At 41.0% G+C, this 23063-nt stretch overlaps 1 protein-coding gene across 1 annotated transcript in view; it reads right to left on the bottom strand.

The window, feature by feature from the left end:
* Window positions 1-11905: 11905 nt before the first annotated feature.
* The window catches only part of tmem8b (transmembrane protein 8B), a 41885-nt gene continuing 30727 nt past the window's right edge, over window positions 11906-23063 (bottom strand). The window contains exons 13-14 of the mRNA XM_078789660.1: window positions 21181-21297; window positions 11906-15632 (exon numbers count right to left, since the gene is read on the bottom strand). Of these exons, the coding sequence (XP_078645786.1) occupies window positions 15297-15632; window positions 21181-21297 (453 nt within the window). The 3' untranslated portion in view covers window positions 11906-15296. The remainder of the gene's footprint in view (window positions 15633-21180; window positions 21298-23063) is intronic.

Below are 23063 nucleotides of genomic sequence, written 5' to 3'. Positions count from 1 at the left end.
AGTTCACCATTTCTATTTTGAACTACTTCAAAGTTCAGTTCAATTTTTTTTAGGTGAGTCGTGAGAATGAAAGAAAACTATAACATCCATCACCACCTAAAACTGTCCACTGTTTATATATAGAACTGTTTATATGTAGAACAAAAGCCACAACAAATTATACTGTTGTTTCATACAATTATACTAGTCCCACATTCTATCACATAAAATGATTAAGTTATTGGAACAAATTGAAAACAAATTTGTGGACAATGGACACTTGTTTGTTTTGTTTCATTCATCTGTTTCCCTAGTACTGTTCCCCTAGAACAAGTCTTCGATTAAAGGGGACCTATTATTCTTTTTCCACCTTTCTGACCTATAAATTATGTTCCAATGCTGTATTCTCATGTTAAATGATGCCAAAGCATCAGATAATGAGGTTTGCAAATTTGGAAGTGATCCCTAAAAGACATTTTGAATATTTCTGCATGCTTGGTTTTATGGAGTTCTACTGACGTCAGTACAACCTGGACTTCCTTATATGGGCTACAGATAGCCTGCACTCGGTAAATGCGTATTCGTACATCCAGAAGTCCTCGAGAGCACTTGGGAGTGTGTCCAATCACAGCGGTATGGGCGTAACTAGATGAGGGCCGTGGGTGGAGTAAATTAAACTGAAGCTGTGTGTGCGGGTTAATGTGTGTAGCTGCTCTATAGGAGTCCATAACTCAATACAAAGCGCTGAAAATGAGCACAATAGGTCCCCTTTAATGGATTTATAGGGATTGTAATTGACCATTTGAATGTCCTTGTAAGTATTTTTTAGCTTTATTTTTTGGATTACTGTACTTTCTGGCTCTAAAAAAAAAAACTCACCGTGTAACATCAGTCGTTAACAGGCAGCTCTCTTCAGGCCCAAAATGTTCCCCAAGAGTTGCTGAAAGAGAGCAGGGACACAACTTTGTGAGGTCCATTACTTTTTAGGAGTGTACTTCAACTGCCTCAGCCTTCATTCTTAATATCCATTCCATTACTAGACACATTCAATATACGTACGATAAGTGTTTTTTTGTTTTTGTTTTTACAGTGCAATGAAGTGAATTTGTAGGTAAATACTGCAAAACGTGTACATGTTTGCTAAAGATGATATTGCATACATTAGATTCATTCTGAAGTATCTATTGTATGTTTTGTATGGCTTTACAGATGAGTGTACTGTACATTAACCAGATTTTGCAGGCTTTTTTTGTGATTCTTGTGGCTACGAGCGCCTGATTTTGTGACATCTTTTTCAAAAGGTTGTCGCAAATGTTGGGATTTTTTAGGCTTTTTGGCTGAATAACAACAATAGCTTATGATATTAGGAATTTGGAATCATTCTTTGCAACTCAAAAAGCACAGGACTTCAACAAATGTAAGAAAATATGTTTCATTTACATATGAAACTCGACGGCAGTACACATTTTGGAACCGAGAGAGCGACCTATTGCAGTGATTTTTTGTTGATGAATGGTTGTCATCACATGTCAATATCTGTGGCAATCTAAACAAGGACGTTAGGATGTGCAGTAGTGATGCGGGGACACATTTGTGCGCTGCTCAGGGAAAAATTTGACTGGCAAAAATGACGACGACAATGCCAAAATGTGCAGGGATTGGTCAAAGATGCGAGGCCACGCATAATTTCGAGGGAATGGTTGAATTTGCATGCAGTGGTATGATCGTAACATCTCGAAAAACTGGAGAGGGTGATTCACTTGCCCATTTCGAGATGAGCAGTTTGCTGTAATTTGAGGCTGTGGTTGCTTGCCAACCCCAACTTGACCACAAATTGGCTGCTGGCAAAACAAAACTCTCCTGAAAATGGAATATGTCCACTCTGCCTAATGAAAGTGTGGAGGAGGCAATTTGGGATCCATCTGCATTTGATGTCTGAGGGAGCGTGTGGATAAACAAATGTACAAATCTTAAAAGCATTTCATGACAAAACAATGTGACAAAGTGAAAATTAAGAATTATTGGATGGGGATTAGATTTTTCACACAGATTTATTTTGTGTATGTCTCACCCACATACACTGGGAAAGCCGCCATATATGTAATTATACTGGTGCTGTGCTTAATTCATTCACATGTAGACTGACCATTCCTTCGTTTATTTTCTATGCCGCTTGTCCTATATAGTGTAGTGGGGGTGTGCTGGTTGCCAGCCAATCGCAACAAGATCTTCCCAGCTACTAATTGGCATCCCTGTAGCTGTGTGGACATGTAAACTGATCAATGATGATATAGTATCAACATGTAGCAAGAAGACCTATGTCTTCTTGCTACATGCAATAAAATAATGCATTTAAACACCAAGATTATCTGTTATTAATTCAGACATTTCATAACAATGCATGTGTCAAATGAATCAGACAGTAAAAAGGACTTTCCATACACTATTATACAGTGTTTCCATCATCCACATACACTGCACTCTATTAAAAAAATAGTTTCACAAAAGAAGCAAGCCACTGATCCACCGTGTCCTCTAGTATTTATATATGCAGGCCCATTATAGGCTGACATGTAAATAACCAAAAGGAAGGACAGCCACAAGGTTAATAGCATGGCGTGAATCATGACAGGGGAGGATGATTACTTTTTGGTGGTAATTTGCTGTTTATAAGAATAAATAAAAAAAAAACTATATAAATAGCAGAAGCCCTGCAGAGTGACAATGTGATTATGGCTTTGGCAATGCCAGATAAGCAAATCGTGTTGCTTTAAGTCAAAATAAAAAAGCCTTCCTGGGATTCACTTTCAATGACCTAGAAAGTCCCAAAGCTCCCACTCTGCTACATACTTACCCCCCCCCCCAAAAAGATGTTTGAACAAGTCAGTTACGCTCTAGAAGAAGTATGTCCTTTTCTAACCTATCCTCCTTCTTTTTTTTTAACCAAATATGGTACGTCATGTAAACTGCATGCATCAATATAAGGCATTAGTGCAATTGATTCCAACCAATCAGATGAATCATCACTTGTGAAAAAAGTAAGTATTAAATATCATACAATCATTAGGGCTGCACATGCTAGGTTAATTGACGACGCCAAATTGTCCATAGGTATGAATGTGAGTGTGAATTATATTATATGTGCCCTGTGATTGGACCCCACCTCTCGCCCAAAGACAGCTGGGATAGGCTCCAACACCCCCGCGACCCTCGTGAGGATAAGCGGTAGGAGTTTTTTTCTTAAAAAGTAGTGTCCAATGTTGGATTTCAGCCACAACAATGGTATGAATGGTTTTGCCTTTGTTTTTACACCGGATGCCCTAACTTGATGCAACCTTTGCCAGGAATTGAACCCATGCCCTTTGCATATAAAATGCAGAAGAATGTACCATTACACCACCAAGGACTTTTGTCTTTACGTTTAATAAATGTTTAATAATAGCGACAGTACAGTTTACACCTGGAGAATAAATCTTAGATATTCCACTGTTTATGTAACGTGACATTCCTGGTGTTGTCACGGCGATGTGAACAATACTTGCCAATTCAAGAAGAGAAATCCTGTAAAGATGAGACTGGCTTTTACAGATGAGCTTTTTCCAGTAGTGACAGAAGCAATTGCTGGATTTAACTCCATGGCTGCATGTGTCGCAGCACCCGGTGAAGCATGCAATATTTCTCCTTTCAGAGCAGGAATATTTACTTGAGGTGAGAATCCTCTGTGACTTTGGAGTGTGAAGTTGACACTTACACTTACAGCACCGTTAATGATAGTGTCATTACAATGTTTGGCCATTCATGCACAAGTGAAAAGTTAACCACTAAAAATACAGTTTATGCTTATCTGTATTGTCGCTGCGGATATTGTCATATTTTGCTTTGAGGCTACCTTGACTGTCCACCAATGGCAGACATAGTAAAGCAGTAACATATAGTAACAATTGTAACGTAACTAGTAGTGCTGATGATGTATGTCGGGTTGACAGCAATTTTGTTGTAGAGTGGATTTCAGCTCCATGGTGGTGAGAGGAACATGTGGGTCACCAAAGTCAGCGGTGGTCATAAATAATAGACCGCAGTTCAGGTCAATCCATCCAAGCTTTTATTTTATTTTTCATGTGGTGTGTGGAGAGTCGATAGAAGTCTCTGTGGACATGTTAAACCATCAGTGTCACAGCTACCTTGTGGCTGAGGCATGCTAACGTAGGTGCCTGAGTGACTAGGGATGCATGGTTGTTGATGACCACAATGTATGCTACCAGGTATCTTTTGGATTCGTATTTTATTTTCATGGAGGGGGCATCGTTTTGGAGGTGAACTAACTGGTGCTAAGGCAATATAGCCATACAGCGCCATGATAGTCAAGGTTATACCTACTTTAAAGAACTATACAACTGACTTAATGATATTTACTGAATTAAATTGATAGCTGATGAAATCAATGGCAGAGCCACAGTTTGATAATGAGTGAGTACAGACAATGTACTCACCATTAATGAAGAGTTAGTAGTCCATGCAAGGGTGGTTATACACAGTATTGGGTGCACTCAGTGGTTCAAACGTCTTCTTCGTTGTATTTTGTAAACAACAACTGTTTGCACTGTTTCTTGAAGTTGTTCATTATATTGCATTGAGTTCCTCACTCAATCCATTCCGCAACTTAATTCCATCAGAGCAAATGGAAAACGCATTATCCCGTTCATTGTCACCGGTGGGCTGGAGTCGATTCCAGTTGACTTTCTCTTCCCCCTTGGTGAAGAAGCAAAACTGAACTAATGATGTTGTGTTTTTCTTAATGAACATACAAAAAAAGTCATTAATTTTATGAACTCAGGGAGGATATTGTGTCTTCCCAAAACAATTTAATTCACAATTGTAAGCACCCCCCCCCCAAATTCTTGTAATTCAGACTTGTATGCATAACCCCCCCCCCCAAAAAATTATCTAAATTAGAATTTTATACATACTGTATTTCCCAGACGATAAGTCACACTTTGTTTCATAGTTTGGCTGGTCCTGCAACTTGTACTCTAGAGCAAATTGGTAATATAAATAATTTTTGTGTGCTAGTCATGTACTACTCCTATCACTCCGGTACCACCACACAGAAACGTTTGATCGGTTAGCCTCTTATCCACACGGCTTTGACGACAAACCAACGTACTATCTGAATTTTTCGACGGACACGACTCACCTCGGTCGACATATTTTGTTGTCTTATACTACATAATGATTCACAGAAGACATATGGAGTGTCACATGGTTCTGTCTGCTTGCTTTTTCATAGCGCTGTATTATTCATTCATTCATTCATTCATTCATTCATTTTCTACCGCTTATCCTCACGAGGGTCGCGGGCGTGCTAGAGCCTATCCCAGCTGTCTTCGGGCAAGAGGCGGGGTACACCCTGGACTGGTTGCCAGCCAATCACAGGGCACATATAGACAAACAACCATTCACACTCACATTCATACCTATGGACAATTTGGAGTCACCAATTAACCTAGCGACGGCACGGCGGTCGAGTGGTTAGCACGCAGACCTGACAGCTAGGAGACCAGGGTTCAATCCCACCCTCTGCCATCTCTGTGTGGAGTTTGCATGTTCTCCCCGTGCATGCGTGGGTTTTCTCCGGGTACTCCGGTTTCCTCCCACATTCCAAAAACATGCTAGGTTAATTGGTGACTCCAAATTGTCCATAAGTATGAATGTGAGTGTGAATGGTTGTTTGTCTTTATGTGCCCTGTGATTGGCTGGCGACCAGTCCAGGGTGTACCCCGCCTCTCTCCCGAAGACAGCTGGGATAGGCTCCAGCACCCCTGCGACCCTCGTGAGGAAAAGCGGTAGAAAATGAATGAATGAATTAACCTAGCATGTTTTTGGAATGTGGAAGGAAACCGTAGTACCCGGAGAACATGCACGGGGAGAACATGCAAACTCCACACAGAAATACCTGAGGGAGGAATCGAACTGGGGTCTCCTAGCTGTGAGGCCAGCGCACTAACCACTTGACAACCATACAGCCGCGCTGTAGTAATGAAATTAAATGAATCAATGAACAAAATGAATGGCTTCTTTCTACAAAACTATGAATGAACGGCAAATCCACACATGGAGGCAGAACTTCAAGCATCATGTTGATTTTCTGAATGAAGATTTAGGGACATGTGTACTGTCTTGCGAGTGTGATCGCTGTGAATAATGAATGCTCCAATGTCAGTTTCCTCTTTAGATGACTTAAGATGCCCCCTTCACTTAGGCTAATTGTACTCATCCCAGATATTCTTCATGGGGCCCCGCTGAGTATATTTGAAATTCCAAAGTTGGTCATTTCAACAGTTGCAGTGTTGACAGTGAGGGTCGATAATTAAAGGCCTTGTCATCCTGGTGGGCAGCACATGTGTGTGTGTGTGTGTGTGCTAAGCAGCAGGAAGACGTGAACCACAAGGACACAGTACGGTAGCATCGTTAGCACACGCCAGCTTGCAAAGGCAGTCATCATTGGCTACTGTGACACATGTCAGTGTTCACACACGTCATCTGAAACACAGCATGACCTATTTGGTCTCGTCGTACTGCCAGCCTGTCGTCTTGATGTGTTTGAGTCCACTTTGTGCTGACAGCCATCTGGGGGGGAGGGGCGGAGCGCAGCCAACCGACAGACGTGAAGCTTCGTGTTCACATCAGCCTCGCTTTTGACGCTTTTCTCCTCTCTCTCTCTCTATCTCTCTGTCTGTCTCGCACGCTCCCTCTCAACATGTCTTTCCACTGTGAAAACATACTTTGTTGAGATGTCTTTGAATGATGAGCATGGCCAAAAACAAGACGACTGGTCTATTGAGTCTGTCTGTGATGTTCTATAAGTAACCAGCAATCATTTTTGGAGCAACGCTTTCATTCTTATCTCACGGTTGCAGTTCCTTAGTTCAGTGATAAATGTGTCAACAAAGTCATCGTTGAGTGAATGCATGCTTTATTTATGTGATTTATTGGTGTTCAGTCCTCGGGGCTGATGAGCTATTTCCAATATATACTGGAGACAAACTTTTCAAGGAAACAGCCACTTTTATTATAGTATTTCTTTCTCTTTAATTTGTTGTAAAAGGGTTTTATTGCATCAAGGCCAGCATTTCTTGTCTAATCTGATGTTGTGATACACTTGGAAAGAACATGATGTCATGGCTCTCTTGAGTTTCCAGTTATTTCTACAACTCGGATTTTTCTTTGTCACAAAAAACATTAATGAAATTTGGTTCTTTTATAGGCTGCAGGGCACACGAGTGGTTAGCACACAGGCCTCACAGCTTGGAGACCTGGGTTTAATTCCATCCTCAGCCATCTCTGTGTGGAGTTTGCATGTTCTCCCCGTGCATGTATGTGTTTTCCTCCCACATTCCAAAAACATGCTCGATTAATTGGTGACTCCAAATTGTCCATAGGTATGAATGTGAGTGTGAATGGTTGTTTGTCTATATGTGCCCTGTGATTGGCTGGCGACCAGTCCAGGGTGTACCCCGCCTATCGCCTGAAGACAGCTGGGATAGGCTCCAGCACGCCCCACGACCCTCATGAGGAAAAAGCGGTAGAAAATGAATTAATGAATGAATGGTTCTTTAATGGGCTGCAGGGCACACAAGTGGTTAGCACGCAGGCCTCACAGCTTGGAGACCCGAGCTCAATTCCACCCTCTGCCATCTCTGTGTGGAGTTTGCATGTTCTCCCCGTGCATGCGTGGGTTTTCTCCGGGTACTCCGGTTTCCTCCCACATTCCAAAAACATGCTAGGTTAATTGGTGACTCCAAATTGTCCATAGGTATGAATGTGAGTGTGAATGGTTGTTTGTCTATATGTGCCCTGTGATTGGCTGGCGACCAGTCCAGGGTGTACCCCGCCTCTCGCCTGAAGACTGCTGCGACACTAAAGAGGATAAACAGCATAGAAAATAGATGGCTGGATATGAGATGAACAGCCTAAATTGTGAGCCACGCGCCGGTGCCAACCGGAGAAGAGTCAACAACAACGTGGAAGCTGCGGAGAAAGTATCCAGATGGTTCTGGCTGAAGAGGGGAGAGCAGTGGGGCCAGCAGAATGCCACTTGGACACAGGCTGGCGTCCAATCCGTACTAGTTAAGACCTAACTGAGTACTGCAATGATGCCCAAATATTACCATTCATTCATTTATTCATTTTCTACCGCTTTTTCCTCACGAGGGTTGTGGGGGGTGCTGGAGCCTATCCCAGCTGTCTTCGGGCGAGAGGCAGGGTACACCCTGGACTGGTCGCCAGCCAATCACAGGGCACATATAGACAAACAACCATTCACACTCACATTCATACCTATGGACAATTTGGAGTCACCAATTAACCTAGCATGTTTTTGGAATGTGGGAGGAAACCGGAGTACCTGGAGATAACCCAAATATTACCAAATATATGTAAATATGTCTCTTTCTCCCATCAATACTACATATCCAGTGATCCTACATGGTTGGGCTCAGCACTGCTGAGCAAGCGGAAAGTGTGGAATGCTGACTGCTATAAAACAACTTAAGGTGAGGGAAGTTGTTTGATTCACTGTGATTGTTTACTTACTTCAGTAGGTGCTGCTGTTTGGTTAGCAACTGGGCTCAAGGAAGACTTGAATTATCCGTTCAAAGGACACTTAATCCTTCAATCTGTCTCTCAAAGGCCTTCAACATGACATAAATTCACATTGTATGCGTATGCATTTATGAGAATGTCATTACAGCAATGCTATAATGACCAGATATAACTACAATGCACAGAAAAAGGATTCATAACCAAACATTAGATGATTATTTTCATGCACTAAAGTGCATAAAAACAAAAAGATGGTATTTTTCTTGTTGACAGAATAATTCCTGGCTGATCCTTGTCTGCTGTCTTTATCAGTGTCTTCTTTTCAAAAATATTTTTATTTTTTTTGTTAAATCTCCACTCGCTTTCTTTATCTCCTCTTAATTGCTATCTTGGCTGCTGAGCCTTCTTCCCCCAATGTTAGCCCTGAAATGTGCGACACAGATAAATGTCAAGAGGCAAAGACGTTTTGCTTGTCGGATTGCTGGAACCGATAAAAGCGACGAGCGGCTACAACGCTTCTTTTCCACCGTCTAATCTCCCTCGTGGATGTACGCTAAATCTCTCATTTGCATTCGGAAGTCACTACTTTTGTACACGAGGGTCATACTGGTAAGGAAAACCGGGGTTAAATGGAGGGAAGGTTTGGTTTGGATGGTACACCAGCTTCCCAAACCAGGCTAAACTTGAAACTTTGAAATTGGTCTACCAAAATTTGAATTGATTCTTAATCCTTTAATGTTGGAGAGTGGTGTTTGCATCCTATTTCCTCGGTGCTAAGCATTCATCCATCAGTCTCACAACTAGACAACTAGTAATAAAATGAACTGATCAGTGGTTCACTCCATAGAAGGTTTTTTCCCATGGGAATGAATAGAAATAATACATTTTTGATGATGAATTTTGATGACTGGATCAAAGACTTGCAACTTGACCTAAACTTTGACATCAGTGACTCAAAAAGGTGGACATTGCGTCAGATTTGACTCGACCTGTCTTGACTTGGCTTGGAGACGTGACTTGGACTGGCACATCTTTACTTGAGACTTGTGGTTAAAGTCTTGAGACCTACTTGAGACTTGCAAAACACTGACCTTGGCTCACCTCTAGTGTGTACCCTTTTCCTACCATTCATTTCATGGTTATCGTCAGATTTGTTGTTGTGGTCATGCTTTTCTGTGAATTTTCACCGAATTTGCTGACGATTGGCGTGATGACATTTCACCAAGTTGCTGTGCGACTTTTAGTAATCCCTTGTTTATAGCGATTTATTGGATTGAGACTGCTACAATTAGCTGGCAACCAGCTGGGATAGGGTCCAGCATACCACACGTTGGTTAGCATGTTAGCTGGATGATCTGGGTTCAAATCTCTGTTGCATATCTCAATGCAACATGTTAGGTTCATTGGTAAAACGACAGTAAAATGTCTATAAGTAGGAATGTGAGTGTGAATGGTTTGTCTACCCCAGGGGTCGGCAACCTTTACTATGGAAAGAGCCATTTTACCCCCTTGCCCATTAAAGAGCTGCAAAACATACGCTTAAAACAAGGTCTTGTAAACAACGTCTTATAAAGAGAATACAACAAATAGAAGTGCAGTGAGTGTGCATGTGTAACGGATGCCAACTAGTAGGGTTATCATGGTTATCATCTTGGTTAAACCTCACTACCTGACGCCTGAAGAAATGTGCAGCACTGTGAATTGACAGCCTATTTCTTTTCGCTGGCGACCAACAGCTGGGATGAGCTCCCATACTGAGCCAATTAGGAGTCTCCCACAGTTTGGGCTGTCAAATTTGGGTAGACTCTACCCAAAGTCAGCTGGAATAGGCTCCAGCATAACCCCTTAGAGACCTTAAAGAGGATTAAGTGGCGTAGAAAAGGAATGAATGGACAGATGGATGGGTTCATGTCTGTCTTTCTTTAGAAGTTGTGACCGTGCTTTGTTGAATGTGGTGGTGGTGGGGGGGGGGGGGGGGGGTATGTCATAGAAATGTTGCAGGCTGGTGTTGTATTGGTGTCCAAGGTTCTTCTTTGTATGTGGTTTCATTTATGGTTTGAACTGTCCATCTTTTACTGAAGTGGAAGACCTTGTGGTCTCATTTGTGCCATTACACACACACACACACACACACACACACACACACACACACACATACACAGACAGTTGCAGGCCTCTTATTCCCATCAAGGACACTCCTCTGACACATACGAGATGGACTTTCTTGTTTCAGCATGTTTCTTTCTGATGAGAGCAACATGGACTATTTAATGCATTTGCTGTTAAAGCCCTTAATGTAATAAAGGCAGATAAACATCAGCAGGCGCAAAAAAAATCAGGGAAAAAGATGTCATACTACTTTTGGATGCGGACCGCCTCTGGCTCATTTAACCATATTATAAAAATGTTGGTGTGTTTCATGGAGATTTACACACATTTAGAAAAGGTATCCAAAACTGTGGTGAGACCAGCCATGTTGTTTGGTCTAAAGACAGTACCACTGAGGAAAGGACAAGAAGCAGAACAGGAAGTAGCAGAGATGAAGATGCTGAGGTTGTCATTGGGAGTGACCAGGATGGATAGGATCAGGAACGAGTACATCAGAGGGACATTCCATGTTAGAGGCCTTGGAGTTAAAGTCAGAGAGGCCAGACTGAGATGGTTGGGACATGTCCAGAGGAGAGATAGTGAATATGTTGGTAGAAGGATGCTGCCAGGTAGGAGGCGTAGAGGAAGACCAAAGAGGAGGTTTATGGATGTAGTGAAGGAGGACATGAGGGTAGTTGGTGTGAAAGAGACAGATACAGAAAACAGGGTAGGATGGAGGAGATTGATTTGCTGTGGAGACCCCTGAAGGGAAAAGCCGAAAGAAAAGAAGTAAAAAGTGTGATAATCCTAGAATTATTCACTTAGTTAATGTGTTTGCTTCTTTTCCAATAAGAAATGCAATTCTACAATATGAAAAAATAATAATGCAGTACAGCTAATGAACATTATTACCAAGCAAATAAGTATGTATAATACTGTATTATATAATATATGTAATATTTTTATATAATATTAATATAATAATAATAATAATAATAATAATAATAATAATAATAATAATAATAATAATAATAATAATAATAATAATAATAATAATAATAATAATAATAATAATAATAATAATAATAATAATAATAATAAGGCCAACTATTATACACAGCACTAAACATAACGGTTTTTACTACTTTTTTTATGGGGCCCCTGCTTCTTCTGACACCTAAATAAGGTACCCAAAATAATAGAAACAGCTCTCAGCATAATGCAATGCAAACTACAATCACAGGAATAGTCCACATATTTTCAAATCAACACCAGTCTGACAGTGTCAATAAAAAATGAGCAGTATTATATTTGGAAAGGCTGAATTTTTGATGCATCTTCTCATTAGATTATGCAGCTCGTAAATTCAAAATAAGGCAACAAACAGGAGGAATGCTCATAAATGTCATTATTAGTTTTCCCCAGAGTAAAGAAGTGCAACAAAAACAATGTGCTGAAAGGTTCCTATGCCATTATTTCCAATCCAAAAGTTGCACACCTAATAAAGCAAACATCAAAAAGTCATAAAGGTTTTTGTCTTATATAAGGAGAGAGCGGAGATGCTTGTTGTGCCGCTCTGCCGGAGAATTATTCATCTCTTGCTGTATTCCTACGAGGATGCTGTTGACAGCATCTCATCTGGCTCCCTGAGTGCCATTAGGGCCACAGATTGCCATGTGATGTCTTCACCAGCTCGCCCTTTAAAAGCTTGGAAAGCAGCAGTGAAAGCCAGGCAAAGAAAGAAAACATTTATTGTTTATGAACGTGGTGACACACAGGTCCTGTCAGAGGATGAGTAAAAGAGGCCAGGTCTTACTTTGAGGTCTGAAATCATCGCAACCCCCACCCTCACCCCCTCTATAATATTTCTCATTGTCTTCCCCAGCTGCACTTTGGAATTGTTCCCTTTTCAATCAGCACATTCACGTGAACGCGATACATTTCCACTGTAAGACACCGTCTAACATTCCACATGACGACTAGTTTTACATTTGTGATAAAAATGTACATTACATTTTTTTGTCTCAGTGCAAAAGATAAACGTAAAATTCAAGATAATAAAAAAAAAAAAAAGCAGTGCCCTTGGTAAGTGATACATGTCACATCCCATGAATCTACTGCAGTGGCTTTCAAAGTGAGAGGCGGAGCAGCTTGAGAAAGTACCGAAAGTACTTAAGAAAGTACTCTAAAAGTCTGAAAAAGATGAGTTGTCCTATATTCTGGAGAGATTTGTGCATGCAAACAACAATGCTAATTTTCATTCATTCTTTTTCTACTGCTTACCCTCACAAGGGGAGCCTATTCCAGCTGTATTCGTGCGAGAGGCGGGGTAAACCCTGGACTGGTCGCCAGCCAATCACAAGGCACATATAGACAAACAACCATTCACACTCACATTCATACCTATGGACAATTTGGAGTCGCCAATTAACCTAGCATGTTTTTGGAATGTGGGAGGAAACCGGAGTACCCGGAGAAAACCCATGCATGCACGGGGAGAACATGCAAACTCCACACAGAGATGGCCGAGGATGGAATTGAACTCGGGTCTCCTAGCTGTGAGGCTTGCGCACTAACCACTCTGTCGCACGTGGATTAAATGTACATTTTTCAATTTATTGATGATGAGCGCTATTGGCCTGGGGCCCTTGGAATTGTCTAATGGCGGCTCATTCTACTACGCTAAATGTGCCTTAGTTCCTCAGTAACCACTCCACTCACTACTTCCCCATTCAGCAACTACTCTAAATGTATGTGTGCCCTAGTCCTTAGTTCCTCAGTAACCACTCTACTCATTACTTCCCCATTAGTTTATCAGTAACTACTCTAAATGCATGTGCCTTAGGCATTAGTTCCTCAGTAACCACTCTACTTATTAGTTCCTCACTAGTTCTTCAGGAACTATTCTAAATGTATGTGCCTTCGTCATGAGTTTATCAGGGACTAGTCTAAATGTATGTGCCTCAGTCATTAGTTCCTCGTTAGTACCTCAGTCACTACTCTAAACGTATGTGTCTTAGTCATCAGTTGCACATTAACTACAGTATACTTTATTGTACTTTATTGTAAAGTAAGACCAAAGGATTTATCACCTTTTTTGCGGCAATCTGAGAAATAGGATATCTTGTTCTTTGGTCTTTGGTCATTGATATAGCTTTTTTCCCTAAAAACAGTGTCTTGGTTATTGTATATTCAGTGTTGTCATGTTTTTGGAAATTTGGAAGGTTAGAGCTGTCAACTTTCTCACATGATCTTAAGAGGAAAAAGGAGACAGATACGAGTTGTTCATCGTTCTGTGTGTGTTATATATGAACAAATAAAAACACACATAAATAAAGATGATCAAAGGATTCCCTGGCTGGGATGTCCTAACTCTAAAAGAACAGCTCTAAAAGAACATGTGGATACTTTGGGGTGTTCAAATCCGCAGACTAGTTTGTTAGGCGCACCATTTGGCAGTACAATAGCCAAGATATTTTTAGCAAAACCGAATCCCACAAAGCCGGAATGAGTGCAAGTGGAAGGTGCCCGGTGTTAGTCTACCCTTAAATGTTTAATCCGGTTCTATGTCAGTCACTGGCCTTCACTTTGAAACCCTCTGCTGTACCCAGTGGAATGTAACCAACCTGCTTGAATAAATAAGGACCACAAGCAGCTTACAGTCACCGTCAGATAGCAGCCTTGACTTTCAATGCATACCCACAAACAAGCATGTGTACAAAGTAAAGTACACAGCATATGTTATAAGAAATACTTCTACTGTACAGTACATACACGAGTAATACTTGCACTTGGTTGATGGATGGTAACTTACAAAGGCGACCACAGTGCGACGTCCCCGCCAAGCGAACGCTCGATGAACCTATGCAGCCCCATAGCATCCTGGACTCCAAATCAATAGGGCTGGCATTGGAAAAAAAAATCCCTGAAAGCTTTGAAAATTGTCAGTCAACATGTACTCACCTGACCTTTGACCTTGTGTGGGGATAGAAACGAAATAGTTGCACTGACTTGACCTTTGATCTTAGCTGCCTCTGTCATTGTTGTCAGTGAGCTAGTAAAAACAACAGGGTTCAACTAGAAGATTGTTGTTGCACCTCAGCTGCCTCAGTTATCGTGTCTTTTGTCCTTCAAAAGCAATAGGATTCCGTCAGGAAAATAATTGCTCGGATTGGAAGATTAGTTGTACCTAAGAGAGAATAAAAAACAACACAATTCTTGCTTCTTAATTTTAGAATTAAAGTATTTGCCCATTAGTAGGTAACTTTTACTGATGTGTTCATTCTGTGGCTTTTGCCGATGATACATTAAAAACAATAAGGTTCATTCTTTGACGGTCATCCATAGCGTAGCTCTGTTTTTTTCAAAATCAATATGGCTCTTGCTTCGACATTGTCGCTAGCAGTCAAAGCAAACCTCAACGGCGTGGAAGTGCGTTGCTTCACGGGGACAGTAACCATGACAAGAAGAAGAGATGAAACAATATGTCTTATCAGCATAAAAGTATTTACAGTTAAGTTCTTCAAGTTCTGTGGCTTTTTTCCCGTGAGTGAACGTCCCAAGTAAAAGAAGGCAATGAAGTGTTTCCAAGGTAACAGGAGTGGGGGGGTGGAAGTGAGAGGAGTCTATCAGCTGGTGCAGATGCTATTTATGGTGATGATGGCCGGGTCCACCAGGCCCAGTTCCTCGTGCTCATTCACGCACAGCTGGTAGCCGCAGCCTCGCCTCCGCTTCAGCGGCGTCACCTTGGGGTCGGGCTTGGCGCGAGGTGGGAGGAGGAAACCCACGCTGCCCGCGATCAGCATGTGCCAGATGCTGTGGATGTAGAAGTAGTTCTCCTCCGTTTCCACAAAGGCGTAAAGGGCCACGGCCGAGGTGGCGATGGTGGTGCCCGGGAAGAGGAAAAACACCCAGCGCTTCCAGGTGGGCGGGTAGCATCGCCGACGGCGGATGGTGCGCACTGTCTGTAGGGCCCAGACACAACATTTTTGATGGGTTTATCATTATCATTTGGTTCTCCTCATAGTAGTGATGTGGTACTACTACTGTCACGATATTTCATATTTGATAGTAAAGTCAGACAATTTGGTCAAATCGTAATTTGTTCCCAGTCCTTCTTACACCCAGGTGTGTACAAACTACACATACAGCTACATCTTAAAATCGTAAGAAAGAAAATCAAAAAAGTTGTCGGTTATCGGTACCAAGCACAAAGTTCACGGTTAGAAAAAATATATACATCCGGCATCTCTAATTATTATCATTCATTCATTTTCTACCGCTTTTTCCTCACGAGGGTCGCGGGGGGTGCTGTCCCCCCCGCTGTCTTTGGGCGAGAGGCGGGGTACACCCTGGACTGGTGGCCAGCCAATCACAGGGCACATATAGACAAATAACCATTCACACTCACATTCATACCTATGGACAATTTGGAGTCGCCAATTAACCTAGCATGTTTTTGGAATGTGGGAGGAAACCGGAGTACCCGGAGAAAACCCACGCATGCACGGGGAGAACATGCAAACTCCACACAGAGATGGCCGAGGGTGGAATTGAACCCTGGTCTCCTAGCTGTGAGGTCTGTGCGCTAACCACTAGACCGCCGTGCCCTAATTATTATCATTTCAACTTAACTACTATAAGTAAAATACTTAAAAATAACCATATTCAAAAAGTTTGAAAAATTATATAAATATGATATATCATTTTTATTTTTACCATTAATATTAAAATATTTTGTATTGTCAGGCCCGGTGCATCAAATATCAAATATCAAATATTAAATATCAAATATCAAATATACTCGTAAATCATGCTGTTTAATGGTTGAATATGGCCTATTCTTAATGAAAAATATTCATTTTTGAAGCTCATTTATGATGAGTATGATGAGGGAAATTACTGAATGAGCCTTTATTCTTGTCACTTATACAAGCGAAATAGTGCAATCATCCATCCATACTTATACAACATACTATGCAGTGAGACAAGGGGTGACAGGACAGGATGATTGGGCGATGAGGAGTGGGGGGGAACAACACTAGGAGAGGAGAGAGGGGGAAAAAAACAACTCCAAACTAATATCCTAAAATGAAGGAGCACAGTGAGGGACTGTTAATAAATTTGGATAATTCAAAGGTGTCCTGACTGCCAGGCTCAAAAAATAGAACATTAAAAAAAGGCCCTGAATTCCTGCACCCCTGTTATTGGCGATATTCACTCACAATTGAATGTGAGGGTACATTATCTGAAGGTGCTCTAACAGGACTTCCAGGTAACACACAAGTGGGCACCTTATTTTCTATGCTGCGTATATTTTGGTGGTCACTGGGTGTCAGTAATCTTACTGTAATGTTTGGTGAGACACACAATTGCAGGTTTGACACTAATCCCTAATAAAAACACGTAATAACAACAGGGGCTACTGTTGCAGCCGTAACTGACGCCAAGGGAGCACATTTACAGCAACACACACAAGCACCAGTCTTATTTTCCGTTATGATGTCTACTTTATGGAGTAGACATTGAGTACATAAATAAGTCTGGGATGAATTCACCGTGATAAACAAGGGATTACTGTATTGTACAAAATAACTTCCCCCAAAGAAAGTCAGAGCTTTTCTTCCTGTCACTCACACAAAACGATGGCCTCAAAGTTTGGCCATGATATCCTTTCCTTATTGCAAATACCATTTAAAAAATGATTTAGGTTCATTGCTTGTTGACAGAATTTCTCAGGATTCAATGAAACAATTACAATAATTATTAATTAACAGATTCCTAATATAAGTAAAATATATGAGTAAAGTAATAATAGTCACAATAATTAAAAAAATGTAACCATAATAAATGTTACGATGATATAATTGTATTATGTTGTGTTGCAACCCCGCATCTCGCCCAAAGACTGCTGGGATAGGCTCCGGCACCCCCGCGACCCTCGTGAGGAAAAAGAGGTAGAAAATGAATGAATGAATGAATGAATTACAATGATTTAAATTAACTGATTCCTAATATAAGTTAAATATATGAGTAAAGTAATAATAGTCACAATAATTGAAAAAAATTAACTACAATAAATGTTACGATGATATAATTGTATTATGTTGTGTTGCAACCCTGCATCTTGCCCAAAGACAGCTGGGATAGGCTCCAGCACGCCCCGCGACCCTCGTGAGGATAAGAGGTAGAAAATGAATGAATTAATGAATGTTGTGTTGCATTCAAAGGCTGTATTTTAAAATGTAGTCTTCCTTTTGTTTCCAATAGCATTGTGAAAATGGACAAACAAGGGACCGATAAGAAAAAGCATTATTTTGGTTTATTTTCATTTTAAATGCTCTTGCACTGTGAATTTAACGAGCATAAAGTAATCGAGCTAGAAGATCGTTTTAAGTCGATGCGGACACGATGGTCTGATAGATGTTTTAAATTACCACATTGCACCTCAGCTGCCATGAAACGTAATTAATTCCATTATTTGTGCTTTGTTGTTCTCCTGTGATGCGTGGTAATGTCACTTTAAGTTTAAGACGGAATATTCTCATCCACTTATAAGTGGCCCAGAAAGGCTATAAAATGCTGAACAGGCATATTTTTCATTTCTCTCTGAACACCAGCTAGAGAATGCTTGATTACCGTATTCCCGCTTTATTCCCACTTCATAAACACTGATGGCTTGCATTATATTCGTCCCCAGGCGTTAAGGTATAGATTGTGAAGACGGATACAAAGCACCCATGAATGACCAGAATAATGAGGTGTATTCCAGCTGGAAAGTGCTTCTGATTAAATTACCATATGAGATTAAAGTAATAATTTATGTGAAGCCAAGTGGAGAGTATCCTGCTGTTTTTTTTTACTGTCTGTTTGGACTGGGATGCCCTTTTTATGCATAAGTCAGGAAGCTCATTTAGTTGGGGGAATTAGAGAGTTTAGCATTGACAGATTTAGACCTCGATTCACACAACACTTCCCTGCAAAGCTGCAGACGTTCTGTGCCCTGCACTTGACTGATCTAAGTCGGTTGTGTCTAGAAACGTGTGCTAAGGCCGCCGCCTCTGCAGAGTTGAAATGAGGGTGCTCTCCCTCGTTGACAACACACTGAAAGCAGACTGAGCCATCAAAAGGCCTTTACACCACAACATTATCGCTCAATCCGAAACCGTCGTGGGGTTGCCAGTGTTTGCTTTATTGCCGCGGCAAAATCTGACTTGACTTATCTGTCACGGGTTTAATCGGCGCAGACGAGAGGCGTGCACTTGTATTCTGCAGATATCATCACTGTGTAGCACACCCATTTGCACTTTACCAGTGTCAGACGACAAATGTCAAGAAGACATCGGCAACTGAACTGCAACAACTTCAACAAAAGATGCTGAATACTAGCATATATTAGCACATGTTAATCAATATTTTACACATAGTTGATTAAATGAATTAGCAAATACCAATTCCATAACGACCCAATATAGCACATCAGTGAAAGGCTGTCATTACCACCCCTGTTTATGATAAAATATGCTGTCTTCCATTGCTGGCACAAAAGTTGAAGGTGCTGGATTTCAACTTCCACAGCGTCTCTCCAGCCTACAACACGCCCACACTCAGCAACACATCGCTTTCTCCAAGGAAGCCACACACCGTGTTTTCTCCAACTCCTGTCAAATGTCTTTTTCTTGGACTGAAAGACTGTTTTTCCTCAGTATCAGTTCAGGGAGCACATAATGTCTGACAGACGTGTCAGTGAAAGTACAAGATGACAAATTAACAAACATGCCAAGCGACTGCTTTTAGCTTGATCCTAAATGTGTTGAGTGGGTGAAGTCTAACCGGCGTGTTAGGAGCTTACTACCACAACTTCAATGATCAAAACTAGACCTCCAAATCTTCTTATCTGCCATTTTAGCACACAACCTTACAAACACAAAGAACAACATTTTCAGGAATTCCCACAAGACATGACATGAATAGTAACACAAACACACAGGACAGAGTACGTATACACCTTTAAATGTCTTTCCTTACCAAGTAGTACAAACTCAATCACGACACAAAGACACACAATTGTAGATATCTATAATGTCCCCAAAGCTTACCGCAATGTCCAAAATAGCCAATTTTCTGACCAGCCCTGTGACTTTAATCTTACCTTAATCTCTGCAACAGTTCAGTCACTTTGCGAAGATTCACTTCCCCCCCAAAATACAGGTTTTCTAACCAGCAGAGCCAGAACAGTCTCAAAATCAGGCCTCCTGTTCTAATCCTAATATTTTCAAAATCCAAATAAAAAAAATAATTCCTATACTTAATAATTGAAATAAAAACCCGACCACTTCCTATGTATTTATAGATCTTTTACGTTTAAAGAGGTGATGATGCAACTCTACAATAGAAGAGAGCATGTTTGATGCAGTTTTAAGCCTAAAAAACAACCACAAGGTGGCAGAAGTGCATTTTATAAGAACTTGGCCTGCATGTCTTCCATTGTAATACAGGCTGCACAGCAACCAGGAAGTGAAAAGGCATCTGGCTGTGTTGCGCGAAGAAGGTTACTCATTGAAGAGAAATTGCACATACGTGCAAAAACACATGCACACACACACACATTTCAGTTGTAAATATGAAAACTGCAAATATTTCATGGTGTTATATTTGTAACAAAAAAATATTATTTTCATGTAAAAATGTAAAAAATACCATTTTTTTGTATTGTTTATGTTGTGGCATTGTTGTGTCTTGGCTCAATATATATGACTAAATTTGTTTCACAGTGAAATTTATGCTTTTCCCAAAAAGCCTTTTTTCTCCCTGTTTTTTTTGAGAACTGATATTTTGCTGTAACTTATGTTCTACTGATGATTACTAAAGAATGTAAAAAGGTAGAAACTAACTTTTTTCTGATGAAAGATGAGTCGAATCTTTCTTTTGGTATACACCATGAACACAATAGTCTGTGTGCCTTGAATAGTCACAATCTTCAAAAATGGCCGGTACCGTTTTTGAAAAATGGCTAGGATTTTCTCGTCAATTCCAGCAATCTGCACCACGAGGGGACAGTCACAAATGTGTTTTTTGGGTTTTTTTTAAGAACGGTTTTCTGCGTGTCTTGTTATTTTTTGGGCCCACTTAAATTGCTGGAAATGTGTCAAAGTTATATCAAGATCCAGCTCGAAGGACCAAGTGGAAGTTTTTATCACTTTTAGTTTGTTATCTTTCATGCTACAAATCCTTGGAAACAATAGCTCAATTTGAACACTTTAATGTACCAGGGAGAATGATACACATACGTCAGATGTCCTTTTACCTACCTAAGCCCCCCCCATGCAGGGGTTGAGGCCATCCCGTCATAAGTCATAGACAGATCTGCTCTGGTCACGCTATCAAACACGTGCCAAGAGAGGCCTACAGTATATGTAACCACATCTAACACAACAACATAAAACCATTGAACTTGTTTACTAAATGAAGTAGGTACAAACGCACTCCAGACAGAGTAAATATTTGACTTACCCATGCCACCGCCATGATGCCCAGAGCAAAAAGACTGGGTCCCAGCAGGTTCCACAGACCGTGACGGTCCAGCTGCAAAGCCATAGACAGGGACATGGCCCCTAGCAAATAAAGCACCTTGAGGGGGAACAAAAAAACAACAACCACATGCATCAATGTCACAGGAAACACTACAACCACAGAGATTTAGTTCAGCTGTGTCAAATAGGTCTGGTGCAGCACCCCAAAGTCACACTACAAAGACCATAGCTGTCCAAAACACGTATTAGCTACAATAATACGTTTCCTAAAATAATAACAAATAAATATATAAATAACAAATAATATACAGTATATGACATAATAATGGGCGACAGCGGTTCAGGAGGTAGAGACCAGTCCTCCAACCCAGTCACTGTTGTGTCCTTGGGCAACACACTTCACCCACCCTGCCTCCAATGCTGCCCACACTAGTGCATGAATGCGAATGAATGTTTGGTGGTGGTCAGGGAGCTAATTCCTAGCGGAGCAATTCCTGCTGAAGTTGGACACAGCATTTAAAATGATAGACCCAAAAAATGTCCCCAAAATGTTCGCCGTAAAGACACAGGATGATCCTCAGCCCAAATGAAGGTTGTTATACTGGAGCCGAGTGCAGTCCAATAACCATTATACAGCAGTTGCGATAGAAGGTTTTAAAAAGAAATTGAAAGGTGGAAGAAAGTTTTATCCTCTCATGAGAAAAAAATGTAACTTTGACAGTCTTGATGGGTTCTAACGTTACTGGCATGACAAGGAGGGCCCTCCTGAGATGTTTTCCACACGGTACAGTGAAGGGGGTGCTTTTTCCTTTAATAGGACAATGTAGTTTCAGGTTGTGCAGGGGCGTCAAATGGCAGATGGCTTATATGTTGATGTTGCAGGGAGCGTTTTTCATGACTGAAGGCCTTTGTCTAAGGTGGTCATGACTGGCTTTTTCATAACACTGCATGTCCTTCATATTTCCCCCATCAATTGAAAATATTTTGGGATGGATGGCTAGGGAAATTTGCAAAAATGGACATCAGTGGATGCCCTTCGTGAAGGCATCTTCATCACCTGCATCAGCATCAAGCATGCCCAAACCAAATTTTGAGGTGATTAAAATAACATGGATTTATTCTTTTCTTTTTTTAATACTACATGGTACAGTGCTAACCAATATATAAAAAAGACCTCCACTCTGGAAGTGAGAGGCCCTTCACAACAATAAAAACAAAGCACAGAAAACCAGGACGTGAGGCAAAATCTATAAATAACACCAGCTTAACTTTTCTCATTTTCTCTTTTTTTTGTCAAGCTCACAATTTGACACAAAGCCACAAGCATGTAGGGAAAGATAAAATGACAGGGGAGGGAAGAAAAATCAATAAGATATGCCTCACACGTCTGCGTTCTGTCTGCTGGGGAACGTGAGGACACATTTAGGGTTTTTTCCAAGCATGAAAGGGATGACCCGCCTGCAGGAGAACAGGACTAATTGGAATAGACGAGGGAGGAGGGGAGCTGGGCGGTGCGGCAGCAGTCATCAGTCATGCTGCACCGCTGGGTCAGACAGTAAGGCAGGCAAACACGCACGTATGCGTGTACTGTACGCAAGCACGGACGCGTGACCGCTCACTGGCGGGCACGGTAATGAATCATTAGCTGTCATTGTGATGGACGAGCTTGTGAGGATTCAAGTGGGAGAATTATTTTTATCTGTCATTTACATTCACATTATCTTATTAGACACCTGTGTTGTTGGATTACGTATACAGTGCAGGCTCCTTTAGTGATGGTGCATATGTGTCAAGTGTTTTTAGTCATTAGAATAGCCTATTAGGACAATTTGAATTGTTAACAACAGTAAATAAAAAATCCTG

Source organism: Doryrhamphus excisus, linkage group LG3 (assembly GCF_037039965.1).
Source record: "Doryrhamphus excisus strain RoL-2023G ecotype Guam linkage group LG3, RoL_Dexc_Guam_v1.1, whole genome shotgun sequence".
NCBI classification, from domain to species: Eukaryota; Metazoa; Chordata; class Actinopteri; order Syngnathiformes; family Syngnathidae; genus Doryrhamphus; species Doryrhamphus excisus.
This window is presented reverse-complemented; position numbering and strand designations above follow the sequence as displayed.